At 44.4% G+C, this 15,929-nt stretch overlaps 2 protein-coding genes across 2 annotated transcripts in view; both read right to left on the bottom strand.

The window, feature by feature from the left end:
- Positions 1–13,070, bottom strand: part of MARF1 (meiosis regulator and mRNA stability factor 1) — a 53,960-nt gene extending 40,890 nt beyond the window's left edge. Inside the window, exons 1-3 of the mRNA XM_070760232.1 lie at positions 12,982–13,070; positions 5,635–5,828; positions 2,311–2,993 (exon numbers count right to left, since the gene is read on the bottom strand). Of these exons, the coding sequence (XP_070616333.1) occupies positions 2,311–2,993; positions 5,635–5,778 (827 nt within the window). The 5' untranslated portion in view covers positions 5,779–5,828; positions 12,982–13,070. The remainder of the gene's footprint in view (positions 1–2,310; positions 2,994–5,634; positions 5,829–12,981) is intronic.
- Positions 13,071–14,640: 1,570 nt separating this feature from the next.
- LOC139171800 (uncharacterized) overlaps positions 14,641–15,929 on the bottom strand; it is a 124,489-nt gene continuing 123,200 nt past the window's right edge. Inside the window, exon 59 of the mRNA XM_070760233.1 lies at positions 14,641–14,727. Coding sequence (XP_070616334.1) covers positions 14,714–14,727 — 14 coding nt within the window. The 3' untranslated portion in view covers positions 14,641–14,713. The remainder of the gene's footprint in view (positions 14,728–15,929) is intronic.

Raw genomic sequence — 15,929 nt, forward strand, 5'->3', positions numbered from 1 at the left:
TGACTGCAGAGGAAGAACCGTTATTGTCTTATTTTTTTAAAAAAATATATTTTTATTGATTTTTATCAATAACAATAAAACATACACAATAAAACATACACACAACGTATAACAGTGTGCCCAGTGTTCTAAGTGCCCACCACCTGACAACATTCACACCCCTCCACCAAAATGGGGGCATATTTTGTATATACCACTTTAACTCTCTTTACATATTATAAAGTGATTCTAATTTATTCTTTATAGCTTGGTCTTGAATTCTACTGACCACATGTCCTCTTAGCTTGTCCCATCGTCCCATCAGTTCCCGCAGATCAGTTTCACTGGCCGAGTTCATCCTCTTATCCATAATCTCAAATTGAATATGATCCACCATGTACCGATAACAAATTTTGTATTGTCCATTTTGTTGCATCCTTCCAGCCTGAGACTATTACCGCCTGAGTGCTTTCTATCGCTGCTTCTTTCATTTCTCTAAATTCTCTCATCTCGTTCCTTTTAACTAATACTGCCATTTCCTTTGTAATTGTTCATCGTATATTTAACATCCTATTAGTGTCCCCTTGCACTTCTTTCCAAAAGTTCTACACTTAGAAAGGCAGCATACTACATAGAAACCAACTCCGGTCAGCCGTTCTATTGACTTCAGAGAGGCAGGCTTTTAAAAAAAGCTTCCCATTCGCCTACTGGTGAATGGCTATTTCTTTTTGACAGGTAAAAGAACTCATTGACTTATAAACATCCCGATAGTTACTGAAGTGGGGGGGAGGTGACTTAATACGTTTTTTTCATACTTACGACCATGGGCGCACACCCCATGGTCATGTGACCAAAATTCAGACAGATTCATTTAATGATGGTCGCAGTGCTCTGGGGTCACATGACCCCTCCCGCGACCTTCGGTCAAGCAAAGGGGGAAGCCAGATTCACTTAGCAACTTAACTACGCCGTCGATCCAGTTGACAACCGTGGCAAAACTCACGTGGCAACGGTTTTGCTTAGCCACAGAAAATTTTGCGCTCTATTGTGATTGGGGTCATTCTTTGCCAAGTGGACCATGTGTCCACCTGACTGATTTCTGCAGCCTTATTTGAAAAGAAACCATGACAAAAACAACATATATGATAGAAAAAAACGTGCTGTTTCTGATGAATTAACAATGAAGATGATTGAATCTAAGAAAATAGATAGATTTGTTTCATCACCTTCATTAGAAAGAGCCTGTTTTTTTCTATCGCTGTTTTCTCACCTTCAATCAGCTTCATTTTTATTTCATTAGAAAGAGCACGTTTTTTGCCTATCATATATATTGTTTTTGTGATGGTTTCTTTTCAAATAAGGCTTCCATTTCACCTGGTCCACTTGACAAAGAAGGACCCATTGTTAAGATGAGGACTACCTGGCAACCATTTTGAAAAGTCCATCTATCTGGCTGTGCTCAGACCAGGTGGCCCTCGTATGGAATGGGACAACTCGCTGCGGGACAATTTAACAATTCTTTTCATTATATATTTTGCTCCATAAGACACATTTTGGTTTCCTAAAAGTGGCTAGAAATGTCGATGTGTCTTATGGCACAAATACATTGCTGAAGCCCCGTCCACAACCCGGTCCATTTTTTGCCTCTGAAAACAGAGCGCGCAGAGGCCGAAAACGGGATTCACCGAGGCCGAAAATGGGAGTGTGTCTTATTTATTATTTATTTATTTATTAATCAGATTTGTATGCCGCCCCTCTCCGCAGACTCGGGGTGGCTCACAGCAATAACAATACAATGTAAAACAAATCTAACATTTAAGTTAATTTAAAAAACCCCAATTTAAAACCAGTCATACATACTAGCACACCATGTATAACTTTTATAAGCCATGGGGGAGGGAAAAAGTCAATTCCCCCATGCCTGACGACAGAGGTGGGTTTTAAGGAGCTTACGAAAGGCTAAGAGGGTGGGGGCAACTCTGATATCTGGGGGGAGTTGGTTCCAAAGGGTCGGGGCCGCCACAGAGAAGGCTCTTCCCCTGGGTCCCGCCAAACGACATTGTTTAGTTGACAATGTCAGGAGCTTCTTATAGTATGAAAAAAACCTAATAATTATTTTAAAAAAATATTCATTTTATTTTTGCCATTCCTATTTCATTCTGTCCCTCCTTTTTTTTAAGGACTCTATCCCATCACTTCCTTGATGCTAGCATAATTTTTCTCCTGCGGTGGTGAGTTGGTGTTGTGAATTGTCAAAGACCCGCCTTTAGGTCAAAGCTCGAGGGCTGGCACAGATAAACCTTCCCCTATTTTGCAACGTAGGATTAAAACAGGGAGGAGGAACAAACCTTGCTCAGACACTCCGTGCAGTGGCGAGGGCCGTTCAAGCAAAGGGAAGGTGAAACCTTTAGGTGCAGCGAGTTGGTGCAAACGCAAGACAATCGCTCCGGCTGGGCCAGGTGCTCCTCCGCCCCACTGAATTCAGAACAGGAAAAATAGCCCGGAGTTGTGCAGCCCGGATGTGGGGGAACAGGATGGAGTTTATGCAGGTGACAGGCTTGGAAGTGCAGCTTCCCGCAGCAGGAAAAGTGAGGGCAGGAAGGGACATGGTTTTCCCGGCACACGCCGGCCATGTTACTTCTCGCCGGGCCGTTCTGGAGCGACGAAGAGGACGGACAAGCCAACTCTGAGCCTATCTGCCAGGTGATCGTCCCAGTGCCGGGAGCGTTTAAGACTGTCCCGGGGTGAATGAAGCCGCCATTGCCGATGTTGCCGCCACCACCACCGATGTTGCCGCCACCGCCACCAAAGTGCAACTGAGGGACCCGTGGGGAGGAATCAGAGCCAGGAGAACAGCAGCTTACTTTCGGGTTGGGCAGGAGTTGGATTTGCTTTGGCTGGAGGGAGTGGACATCGGGGAGGGGCACAGCCGCAAAGGGCTGCAGAGGAGGGTGGTGAGCTGGGGGAGCTTCCTTCAGCTCTACGGGAGCTTTCTTGCTCTCCATGGGCTTGTTCTGAGGAGAGAGAGAGAAGAGGAAGAAGAGGGGGGGAGAGTGAGAGAGAGAGAAAGAGAGAGAGAAGAGGGGGAAAGAGAGAGAAAGAAGAGGGAGAGAGAGAGAGAAGGGGGAAGAGAGAGAGAGAAGAGGGGGAGAAATAGAAGAGGGAGAGAAGAAGAGGGGAAGAGAGAGAAAAGAAGGAGAGAGAGAGAATAAGAGTGGGAGAGAGGGAGGGGCAGAGAAGAGGAAGAGAAATAAGAGGGAGGAAGAGGGAGAGAGAGAGGGAGAGAAGAGGGAGGGAGAGAGAAGAAGAAGGGAAAGAAGAGGGGGAGAGAGAGAGAGAAGAGGGGGAGAGATAGAAAAGGGAGAGAAAGAAGAGAGAGAGAAGAGGGAGGGAAGAGAGTGGGAGAGATAGAAGAGGGAGAGAAGGAAGAGGGAGAGAAGAGGGAGAGAGAGATAGAAGAGGGAGAGAAAGAAGAGGAAGAGGGAGAGAGAGGAAGAAGGGAAAGAAGAGGGGGAAAGAGAGAGAGAGAAGAGGGGGAGAGATAGAAAAGGGAGAGAAAGAAGAGGGAGAGAAGAGGGAGGGAAGTGAGTGGGAGAGATAGAAGAGGGAGAGAAAGAAGAGGGAGGAAGAGGGAGAGAAGAGGGGTAGAGAGAGAGAGGGAGAAAAGAGGGAGAGAGAGAGATAGAAGAGGTAGAGAAAGAAGAGGAAGAGGGAGAGAGAGGAAGGAGAGAGTGGGAGAGAAAGAAGAGGAAGAGGAAGAGGGAGAGAAGAAGAGGGGGGAGAGGAAGAGGGGAGAGAGGAAGAAAGAGAAAGAAGAAGGGGAGAAAGAGAGAGAGGGGGGAAACAGAAGAGGGAAAGGGGAGAGACAGAGCAAGAGCAGAGGGAAGAAGAGAGAGAGAGAAGAGAGTGACAAATGGAGGCCAGATTAGTTCCCTGAAGATTTGCAAACAGAATTTCAGACAGAAAAATCCAAGCTCACTAGAAACAGAGGTACTCCTTGACCAACAGTTTAGAGACCATTTGAGGACCACCCAAAAGGGTACTTATGACCTGGATTCATAATCCTGCGGTCACGTGATCATATTTTGGGCTACGGCTGTTTGCTGCATCCCAGTCATATGAGCATGATTTATTGGAGGGTTGTTGTTGTTGTTTTGGCCAGAAACCAGTATTTGCTTCCAGTTTCTGGCAAAACGCACCCATCACAGACAATGGGTTTGCTTAACAACCACATCACCAGAAAGTCCAGTTGCCTCTTGAAAAAGACCTCTGGGCTGCAGATAGTAAATTGCATGATCAGTGAGGGAACTGGGGAGGAAGGCCTGGGAAGGAGGCCCCAGCTCTGTGGGACCCTGATAGCAGGGATGGAGGAGGAGATAAGACAGAGGGGCCAGGGGTGAATTTAGCATTGCCAATAGCATTTAAACTTATATACCGCTTCATAGTGCTTTTACAGCCCTCTCTAAGCGGTTTACAGAATCAGCCTGTCGCCCCCAACAATCCAGGTCCTCATTTGACCCACCTCGGAAGGATGGAAGGCTGAGTCAACCTTGAGCCAGTGGTGAGATTTGAACTGCTGAACTACAGCTAGCAGTTAGGTGAAGTAACCTGCGGTGCTGCACTCTAACTACTTCACCATACAGCCCAAATGTTCATGTGGGGGAGGCTGCAATGGCTTTAACTTCAAAATAGGGTCATAAGTAGCTTTTTGGAGGTCCACTGTAACTCCTGGTCACTAAGCCATAAGTCGGAGGACTATTTGCCTTATCAATTTAGCATTTTACTTAATACAGTGTTCCCTTGATTTCCGCGGGGGATGCGTTCCGAGACCGCCCGCGAAAGTCGAATTTCCGCGAAGTAGAGATGCGGAAGTAAATACACCATTTTTGGCTATGGACAGTATCACAAGCCTCCCCTTAACACTTTATGCTCCTAAATTACCATTTCCCATTCCCTTAACAACCATTTACTCACCATTATTACTGGTACTCACCATTGAATAAGACACTTAGTGATCCTGATATTTATAAACATAACTATTTATTAACAATAATTATTTTTTTTGTTATTTATTTGCAAAAGTTATTAGTTTGGCGATGACGTATGACGTCATCGGGTGGGAAAAACCGTGGTATAGGAAAAAAACCGTGAAGTATTTTTTAATTAATATTTTTTGAAAAACTGTGGTACAGTGTTCCCTCGATGTTCGTGGGTTCGAACTTCGCGAAACGGCTATACCACGGTTTTTCAAAAATATTAATTAAAAAAATACTTTGCTGTTTTTTCCCCTATACCATGGTTTTTCCCGCCTGATGACATCATACGTCATCGCCAAGCTTTCGTCCGCCTTTAATAAATATTTTTTTAATAAACTTTAATAAATAAACATGGTGAGTAATAATCTAAATGGTTGCTAAGGGAATGGGAAATTGTAATTTAGGGGTTTAAAGTGTTAAGGGAAGGCTTGTGATACTGTTCATAGCCAAAAATAGTGTATTTACTTCCGCATCTCTACTTCGCGGAAATTTGACTTTTGCAGGCGGTCTCGAAACGCATCCCCCGCGAAAATCGAGGGAACACTGTATTGGCTATTCATGAAGTTTGAACCCGCGAAAATCGAGGGAACACTTTACATGTTAAGGTCTATAATCCTACCGTTCCTGCAGCAAGCGGAAAATTCTGTTCGGGAGTTGAAAAGCAGTTAGAAAATTTCCAGAGCCAGGGCTTCACATCGTTATCTTGTCTCTGGAGCCATCCGAGCGATTTAGGACAGACGTTCTGCGCTATGTTTCCTTCCATTATACGTCCAAACAGAAGTCAGCATTCTCTTCGCTTCCTTTTCTTTCATTCTAACTGCGAAAAATGGGCATTATTTCACAGAGGTCAGATCCCGTGCCAATCAACACACAACCCCGCTTGTTCAATGTGCCTGACACGTTCATTGTTGCCTTCTTGAGCTGCGGAACAAGGCAGAATATAATTCTAAATAAAAGCAAATACAGTAGTACCTCGGTACTCGAACGCTTCCTTTCTCGTACATTTCGGATAACGAACAAAATTTTCGGCAAAAATTTGCTTCGTTATCTGAATAAAAATTCAGATACCGAACAGCCAGAGAAATTTTTTTTCATTATCCGAAATGTAATCCCGGCAGCTTCAGGGGGCTGAGGAGCTCTCTAAGAGCCCCAAGCTGCAGGAAGGGTGGGGTCTGCTGCAATCTTGGCAGCTTCTGGGGGCTCCTTTCCTCATTGCTTCCTCTTATTACCTGTAAGCAGCTTCAAAAACTTTCTCCTTCCCTGTGGCTGCAACAGCGGCGGCTTCCCTTCCAGGAGCAACAGCGCCGGGAACGTCACGTGATGAAGGGAAGCCGCCGGAGCCATCTCAGCAGTTGCTGCCGCTCCAGCAGCTTCCCTTCGTTACGTGACTTCCCGGCGCTCTTGCTACTGGAAGGGAAGCTGCCGCTGTTGCAGCCACAGGGAAGGAGAAAGTTTTTGAAGCTGCTTACAGGTAATAAAAGGAAGCAATGAGGAAAAGAGCCCCCCAAAGCTGCCGGGATTGCAGCAGCCCCCACCTTTCCTGCAGCTTGGAGTAGCGAATTTATTTATCCCATTGGAAATAAAGAAAATAGATTTAATTGGTTCCCAGCGAGTTAACAGGGGCTGGGAACCAATTAAATCCATTTCCATTATTTCCTATGGGATAAATAAATTCGGTACTCGACCAAATCGGTTCTCGACCACACTTCTGGAACGAATTGTGGTCGAGTACCGAGGTACCACTGTACAGTGATACCTTGTCTTACAAACTTAATTGGTTCCGGGACGAGGTTCTTAAGGTGAAAAGTTTGTAAGATGAAACAATGTTTTCCATAGGAATCAATGGAAAAGCAATTAATGCGTGCAAGCCCAAAATTCACCCCTTTTGCCAGCCGAAGCGCTGCTGGGATTTCCCTGAAGCTCCCCTCCATGGGAAACCCCACCTCCAGACTTCTGTGTTTTTGCGATGCTGCAGAGGAATCCCAGCATCGCAAAAATGAGCACTTTGCTGGCAACGGAAGGCAAGAGGTGGGGTTTCCCAGCGAAGGGAGCCTCAGTGAAATCGCAGCATTGCAAAAACACTGAAGTTCTCGAAACCCCACCTCCGGACCTCTGTGTTTTTGCGATGCTGCGATTTCACTGAGGCTCCCCTCGCTGGGAAACCCCACCTCTGGACTTCCGTTGCCAGCGAAGCGCCCGTTTTTGCGCTACTGGGATTCCCCTGCTGGGATTCCCCTGCAGCATCACAAAAACACAGAAGTCCGGAGGTGGGGTTTCCCATGGATGGGAGCCTCAGGAGAATCCCAGCAGTGCAAAAATGGGCGCTTCGCTGGCAATGGAAGTCCGGAGGCGGGGCATCCCAGTGGCGGCGGTGGGTTTGTAAGGTGAAAATAGTTTGTAAGAAGAGGCAAAAAAATCTTAACCCCCGGATTTGTATCTCGAAAAGTTTGTATGACGAGGCGTTTGTAAGATGAGGTATCACTGTATTGATTTTTTTTTAAAAAACCCAGCACCCAGGCAGATGTGCAGAACCTGCGACCTACCAGATGTTACTGAATTACAAGTCTGAAGTCCTTTGCAATTTTTACATTAACAGAGTTGGAAGGGGCCTTGTAGGTCAGTGATTTTCAACCTTTTTTGAGCCGCGGCACATTTTTTACATTTACGAAACCCTGGGGCACATTGAGCGGGGGGGGGGGGGGGGCGCGCTAAAAAAAGTTTGGACAAAAAAATTATCTCTCTCTTCCTCCCCTTCACTCTATTTTTTTCTCCCTCCCTCCCTTCCTTCCTTTCTCTTCCTTCCTTCCTCTTTTTTGCTCTCTTTCTCTCTCCTTCCCTCCCTCTCTTTCTCTCTCTCGTTTTCTTTCTCTCTTTCTCTCTCTCTTTCTTTCTCTTGTTCTCTCTCTCTTGCTTTCTTTCTCTCTCTCTTATTCTCTTTCTCTCTCTCTCTTTCTTGCTTTCTCTCTCTCTTGCTTTCTTTCTCTCTGAGCTTCGCGGCACACCTGACCATGTCTCGTGGCACACTAGTGTGCCACGGCACACTGGTTGAAAAACACTGTTGTAGGTCATCTAGTCCACCACCACCCTCCATGCCCAAGCAGGAGTGATGGTGAACCTTCTTTTCCTCGGGTGCCGAAAGAGTGTGCACACATGCTATTGCATGTTTCCGAGTGCCCACACCCATAATTCAATGCCCGGGGAAGGTGAAAACAGCTTCCCCCACCCCCATGGAGATCCTCTGGAGGCCAAAAATGACCCAGTAGCCTCATGTTTCACCCTCCCCAAGCTCCAAAGGCTGACAGTTAGAACAATTACAGTTAGAACAAGGTTTAAAGAAGATGTTGGCTAACCAACATCTGAAGGTAGTGTAGGGTTTCCTGCCTAAGCTGGGGAATTCTGGGAGTTGAAGTCCAAATATCTTCAAGTTCCCAAGGTTGGGAAACACTGGACTAGAAGACCTCCAAGGTCCCTTCCAACTCTGTTGTTGTTATTAAAAAGGATTTGTTTTTTTTAAATGTCAAAGCAATTTGAGAATTTTGGCGGAGTTTATAAGGAAGACATAAAGGAGTTTAACACAATGAAAAGCACTAGGTTATGAACCAATTTGATTGGTGCTCCCTGTAGACCTGGAATCGTTTGAAATTAAGAAAAGTAGAGCAGAATACTTTGCATTCTTAGACAGTGCCAAGTTATGGATTACACACAAGACCATGAGAGTGATAGAGTAACAGCAAGCGCAAAGGAGCCTCCAGGGCTTTGTAATTCTCTGATATTTAAAGTGAACATATTAAATGTGAAGATCAGATCAGATTAACAGAGTTGGAAGGGACCTTGCAGGTCATCTAGTCCAGTGTTTCCCAACCTTGGCAACTTGAAGATATCTGGACTTCAACTCCCAGAATTCCCCAGCCAGCTTTTGCTGGCTGGGGAATTCTGGGAATTGAAGTCCAAATATCTTCAAGTTGCCAAGGTTGGGAAACACTGGACTAGTCCAACCCTCTGCTCAAGCAGGAGACCCTTACATCTGCTTTTACTTATGATCAAACTCACAAACTCTTGGTTGTGAGGCAAGAGCTCCTCCTCTAGGCCACAGCAGCTGGGTCAAGAGTGGGTGGGAACCAATCTTATCTCCTCCTTCCCCTTGCAACTAGTCACAAATTACACAAAGTATTTGGACAGGAAACGAAAGAGATAAAACACTATATATTTTGTGCAAGTGTGCATGCAAGATAAAAACAGGAGGGGGGGGGTGATTCTTTTGAACATGTTTGACCAATACAATAAGAAAACAGGCTGAAACAATGAGTGCCTTTGGCATATAAGGAATCTTGTTCTGGAGCCAGTTGGCTTTCTAACATTTTATTGCAGCGCCCTTAACTTGCCTTCAATATATTTTGGGACAATTTTATAATGCTTGTGGGTTTTCATTTGCTGGCTGAAGTAAATGGCCTGTGACCCTTTTAATTTCACAACGATTTGGGACTATTACTATCAGCTGCTTCGGGTACTTTCCTTCCCGGCAAAGGTGCGACAGAAACACAAGCAGCTGACTCCAGGGTGAGGGTAGTGCTTATTTGTTTGTTTATTTTATTAGATTTGTATGCCACCCCTTTCCGTAGACTCGGGGCGGCTCACAACACAATAAAACAGTTCATGATAAATCTAATAATTTACAATTTAAAATATTAAAACTATCCATTATTTAAGCAAACATACATACAAGCATACCATACATAAATTGAATTGAATAGGCCCAGGGGAGATATCTCAGCTCCCCCATGCCTGACGACAAAGGTGGGTTTTAAGGAGTTTACGAAAGGCAAGGAGGGTAGGGGCAGTTCTAATCTCTGAGGGGAGCTGGTTCCAGAGAGTCGGGGCCGCCACAGAGAAGGCTCTTCCCCTGGGGCCCGCCAACCGACATTGTTTAGTTGACGGGACCTGGAGAATAGCTACTCTGTGGGACCTAATCGGTCCCTGGGATTCGTGCGGCAGAAGGTGGTCCCGGAGATATTAGTGTTCTATTGCTCCTTCTCCACTTTCCGCCACCAGCAACCATTTCTAAACCTACAGGTGTCTTTACCAGGGAGAACTGAGGAAGAAACTGCGCTCCAAACATAGTTCCCACCTCAATCGGGTCAGGAAAGCTAGTATCATAGTTAAGACACCGGGAGAAAAGACTCTTGAGTTTTAGTTCCACCTTAAGTCCGAAGCCAGGTGGGTGAACTTGGGGCCGATCAATCTCCCTTAACCCCAAGGAGGAGGCAATGGCAAACTGCTTCCAAAGGGCAGGGACCTGTCCACTAAGTGGCCATTGTCAAAAACTGATTGAGGAGACACCAAAGCAAAGAAACAAGATAGGAGCCTTTGCGCAACATCAACCTTTGCCCAGAGAAAACTTTGTTTGGTTTCTGTTTTTCTTGGGGGTAATTTAGCAGATTGCAGGACTGAGATGCATTGCAGCTGAGGAGCCAGGAAATTAGCCATCAGCCCACCTGAACACCTTTCTCTCTGAGATCTGACAGGTCTCCGCCCTTTTAACCTCACAAAAAGCACTGGAGACTTATCTCTCCTCCCTTACCACCCCCCACCAAGAGCTATTTTATTTCGGGGCTTGTGAATCACTCAGAGATAAGAGGCTCTCTAAACAGCTTAAATAAATATCATATTTAAACTTTCATACTGCATTTCTATTGGATGTCTGTAAGCTGCCTAGAGATGGGTGGCATACAATTGAATAAATAGTAGAAATAGAAACAACAGAGTTAGGAGGAACCTTGAAGGTCTTCTAGTCCAACCCCTTGCTTAGGTAGGAAACCCTACACTGCTTCAGACAAATGGTTATTATTATTTATTAGATTTGTATGCTGCCCCTCTCCGGAGACTGTTGGTTGTCCAACGTGGTCTTAAAAACTTGCAGTGTTGGGGCATTCACAACTTCTGGGGGCCTGCTGTTCTACTGGTTAATTGCGCTGTAAGGAAATTTCTCCTTAGTTCTAAGTTGCTTCTCTTCTTCATTGGTTTCCACCCATTGCTTCTTGTTCTACTCTCAGGTGCTTTGGTAATAATTAGTAATAGTAGTAAATAACATCTTGTGGGACTCTCTAATCCAAACATACATATTACCCACAACACAGCTGACATCACTATTGTAGAAAAGTAAAAAACCTGGTTCACTGATATTGCAATACCAGGTGATGCATTAATTGAATAGAAACAACTAGGAAAAAAATAACAAAATACCATGATCTACAAATTAAAATTGAGTGATTGCTGAGGAAGAAATCAATGGTTGTACCAATAGTAATAGGAACCCTGGGAAAAATTCCCAAAAGGTCGTTAGACACATAGAAATGTTGAACTTATCATACCTGAAAATTCTGACTGCAAAAAAACCCAACCCCAGCCTGAGTCAGAACTTCCTATATATTCAGACGTTACCTTAACAGCTCTTAGGTTCTCGGTTAAGACTTGAACTGTTACGTTTTTAACCAAGCCCCAACTGTGAATTGCATTGAAGATTAAATCTTATATAATAATAGTAATACAAAATATCACAATCTGGCTATCCAAACTATGCAATTATAAATGGAACATGTAACAGTGAGACCAAGAATTTCACAAAACACACTAAGAAATTGCAGCTTCCTGCAATAACAGCAGTGGAATTGCAAAAAACTGGACTACTCAGAACATCATACACCTTAAAAAGATACTTGGTTGATACCTAGGATGCTGGCAGCAACGCATATCAACCATAAGCACCAGTCAGTGGTATTTACGACACTTTTTTAAATGTTCAGTTGACTGAGTTTCATGCTTAATTAATAAAGGAGGAGGAGGAAGAGGAAGAAGGAAAAAGAAGAAGAGGAAGAAGAAAAGAAGATACTTGGCTGATACCTAGGACGCTGGCAGCAACTCGTATCAACCATTAGCACCAGTCAGTGTTATTCATGCCACTTTTAAAAATGTTCAGTTGACTGAGTTTCATGCTTAATTAATGCAGGAGGAGGAAGAAGAAGGAAGAAAGAAAAAGAAGAGAAAGAAGAAGAGAAAGAAGAAGAAAAGAAGATACTTGGCTGATTCCTAGGACTCTGGCAGCAACCCCTATCAACCATTAGCACCAGTCAATAGTATTTGTGATGCATTTTTGAATGTTCACTTGAGGGAGGAGTTTCATGTTTAATGAAAGAGACGACAATGATAATAACAATAACAACAATAAAAGTAATAATAATAATAGAATACACCCGCAGTACAATAATAATAATAATAATAATAATAATAATAATAATAATAATAATAATAATAGGTAATTGATAGGTTTTACTTTCTTTTAATTGAATTTAATGGTTTTTAATGTAGTATTAATTGGATTTATATTATTGTTCTGTTTTTGTATATGCTGTGAGCCGCCCCGAGTTTACTCGGAGAGGGGCGGCATACAAATCCAATTAAATACGTACATACATACATACATACATACAAACAAACAAACATAAATATAATAATTATAATAATTATAATAATAGAATGCACCCGCAGTACTCTTCCGGTCCAGGTTCCCTTCAGGGAGGCAGAAACCGAACTACTTCCAAGCCCCTGCCAGGGACGCCCATAGAGCATAGTGGGGACCCGCCTAAGGAGCCAATATTGACCCAGCCCGAAGCCTCCTTAGCCCCAGCCGGAGCTGCCAGGGGGGCTGGAGGGAAGGCCAGGGCGGAGGCCTTCCCAGAGCAAACGCCGCCCCTCCCCGTGGAGGAACCTCCACTGCATTCGCAGCCGCCTTCCCTCTCTTCCTCAAACGGGCTCGTGGCTCCAGCCCAGCCCAGGAGGGGAAATGGGCCTCTACGACCCCCTTGAAGCCGAGCCTCCCTCAGCCCCACAGGCCCGGCCGGCTGCAACCCAGTCGGCTGAGCTGGGCGCGGCCCGTGCGGCGTAAAGGGAAGCGCGCGAAGCAGCCACTCACCGTCCCTCCGTCGCATCCCAGCCGCCCGCCGCCGCCGCCTCTTCTTTGTTTTGCTCCCGCTGCGCCCTCCTCCTCACATCCACTTCCGCTTCCGCCTCCCCAAGCGCCGCTTCCGGCCGCTGTCGTAAAAAGGCCGCGAAAGCGTCCTCAACCCAGCCCCGTCTGGCCGCTGCCCTCTCGTTGGTCCCGGGAGGTCGGGCTCTGCTTTCCACTGCTTTGGGATAAAAAGACGAGGCTGCCTCTCCGCCCTTGGATGGTTTGGGGACTCCAGGTCCCAAGGTTCCCAGCCAATATGGCTGGGGTGTGTGTGTGTGGGGGGGGGGGGTTGGATTCCTGAAGACCACTCTGGATGAGGTGCTAAGCAATGATATGAAATTGCCTCCTTTATCATCATAATCTATTATTATTATTATTGTTGTTGTTAGTATTATTAATATTTGTATTTATTAGTATTGGTATTATCTACAATTGTATCACAGCAGCCAATTGTTTCGCTAGATTTGGCATTAATTACTAGTTGAGCCCCACTCAGGGGCCTAGGACATGGTCATGTTGTTGTTGTTACTATTATTATTATTATTATTATTATTATTATTATTATTATTATTATTATTATTATTATATATTCTATCTTGCCTTTACATACATACATACATACATATACAGTACTATATATACAGAGGTGGGCTGCTAAGGTGGAAGGGTGGCATTGTTCATATAAATTATATTACATGTAATATATTTTTCATCATGTTCAAATAGGTGGCAATATAAGTTTTCTAAATGAAATAATCAAATAAAGGTAGTTTTCTATAATATGTGTGTGTGTATGAATACTTGTGTCTTCTTTTTTATATTGAAATTCTGTCCTTTTATTCTATATTGTTTCATTCATCATCATTTCCTCATTTTAAGCCGTTGTCTATCCACTGAAGGATGAAAGCCCCTTCCGCATGTTTCCAATCTATATGGTCCTACATTACAATATTAAGTAAAATGGGCATACAAGTATATAAACAATAAAACAACTGCAACCATTTCACGTTTTAATTCTGCTTTTTATTTAGCTATTTCATTTTCAGTTCTAAAGTCCTACGGCGAGTCAAAATATTTTTTCCCCCAGGACGTTTTTGTTTATGTTCTCTCTCTCTCTGTGTGTGTGTGTGTGTCGGGGGTGTGTGTTAAAAATTTCCAGAAGAGGGGTTTTGTATCATCTGAAAATGAGAAGTTCTGTTGTACAGAACATGGAGTGAAAAGTCGGTTCCAGATGTCGATGTCCTTCCAATTCAACATAAGTTATCTCAGATGTGGTTGAACATGATTGAAAGCTTATTTGGTCATTTGGCATAGCAGGGGGGCGGGGGAAATTCCAGTATACTCCAAAATTACTCTAAACTGATGACTACAAGGAAATCTATTTTAACATTCTGCAACTCTTTTTTTCCCCCCCGAGAACACTTTGCGGGATACTTTTCAAATTACAGTATATCTTATTTAATAGGGCAAACACAAGGAGAAGCAGTTCGAGGTCTTCATCCAGATGGTGGAACAGTTGGTGGTTACTGCTAATCTTAACAAGTCCTCCAGTCTTTTCATGAAGCCAATAATGGGACAAATTTTGTAAGATGAAGCTTATGATCTTGTTAAGAGTTGAGCTTGGGCTGATGGGGAATTTAAGTAGGAAGATCCTCTACGTTAAGCATAGCTTCAAGCAGCCAGCTGCTTCTCAGTCTCACTTTGCCATCTCTAAAATGAAATAAAATCGTCATTATTTAGTTATTCATTTGATTTATGTTCACAGCTGTGACCAGAATTCCCATTGTTAAGCAAGGCAGCTACAGTATTAAGCGAATCACACCCGATTTTACCACCATTTCTGCCCAAGCAAATCTGGGTTTCCCCCATCGACTTTGCTTTTTGGAAGCCAGCTGCAAATGGTGATTCTATGTAAGGATTAGAGCATACACAGAGTTTAACCTAATTCAGCTTTTTGTTAATTGCAGTCTGCATTGGTTGCCGATCAGTTTCCGGTCACAATTCAAAGTGTTGGTTATGACCTATAAAGCCCTTCATGGCACCGGACCAGATTACCTCAGGGACCGCCTTCTGCCGCATGAATCCCAGCGACCAGTTAGGTCCTACAGAGTGGGTCTTCTCCGGGTCCCGTCAACTAAACAATGTCGCTTGCGGGACCCAGGGGAAGAGCCTTCTCTGTGGTGGCCCCGGCCCTCTGGAACCAACTCCCCCCAGAGATTAGAATTGCCCCCACCCTCCTTGCCTTTCGTAAGCTACTTAAAACCCACCTCTGCCGCCAGGCATGGGGGAATTAAGATTTCTTCTCCCCCTAGGCCGTTACAATGGTATGCATGGTACAGTTGTATGTGTGTTTGGTTTTGTATATTAAGGGGTTTTAATTTGCTTTTAGTATTGGATTATTATTGTATACTGTCTATGATTGCTGTTAGCCGCCCTGAGTTTTTGGAGAGGGGCGGCATATAAATCCAATAAAACTTGAAACTTGATGAGAGAAGTTCCGTTGCAACCTAAAGTGCCAACTACATAGATTAAAGCCTCTAGGATAGTAATGGCGAACCTTTTTTGGTTCTCTTGCCAAAAGGGCATCTGTGTGTAGGTCCTAGCACGAGTGCACATATACACCCATTTTCCCCCATGCATGCACACATCCACGCTGCGTACCCATGCACAATCCCCCCCATCCCCGCGTATGCGCACAGGCCTCATTGAAGCCTGGGATGGTGAAAAACCCCCACCCATCAGGCAAACCGGAAGTTCGGAAAAACGGACTTCCGGTTTGCCTGTTGTGCTGTTTTTTGCACTCTGGAGCCTTCAGGGAAGCTTCCTGAAGCCTGAAAAATAGCACGATGGGCAAACCGGAAGTCTGTTTTTCCAAACTTCTGGTTTGTCCATTGGGCATTTTTTTTTCAGTC

Source organism: Erythrolamprus reginae, chromosome 9 (genome assembly GCF_031021105.1).
Source record: "Erythrolamprus reginae isolate rEryReg1 chromosome 9, rEryReg1.hap1, whole genome shotgun sequence".
Lineage (NCBI taxonomy): Eukaryota > Metazoa > Chordata > Lepidosauria > Squamata > Dipsadidae > Erythrolamprus > Erythrolamprus reginae.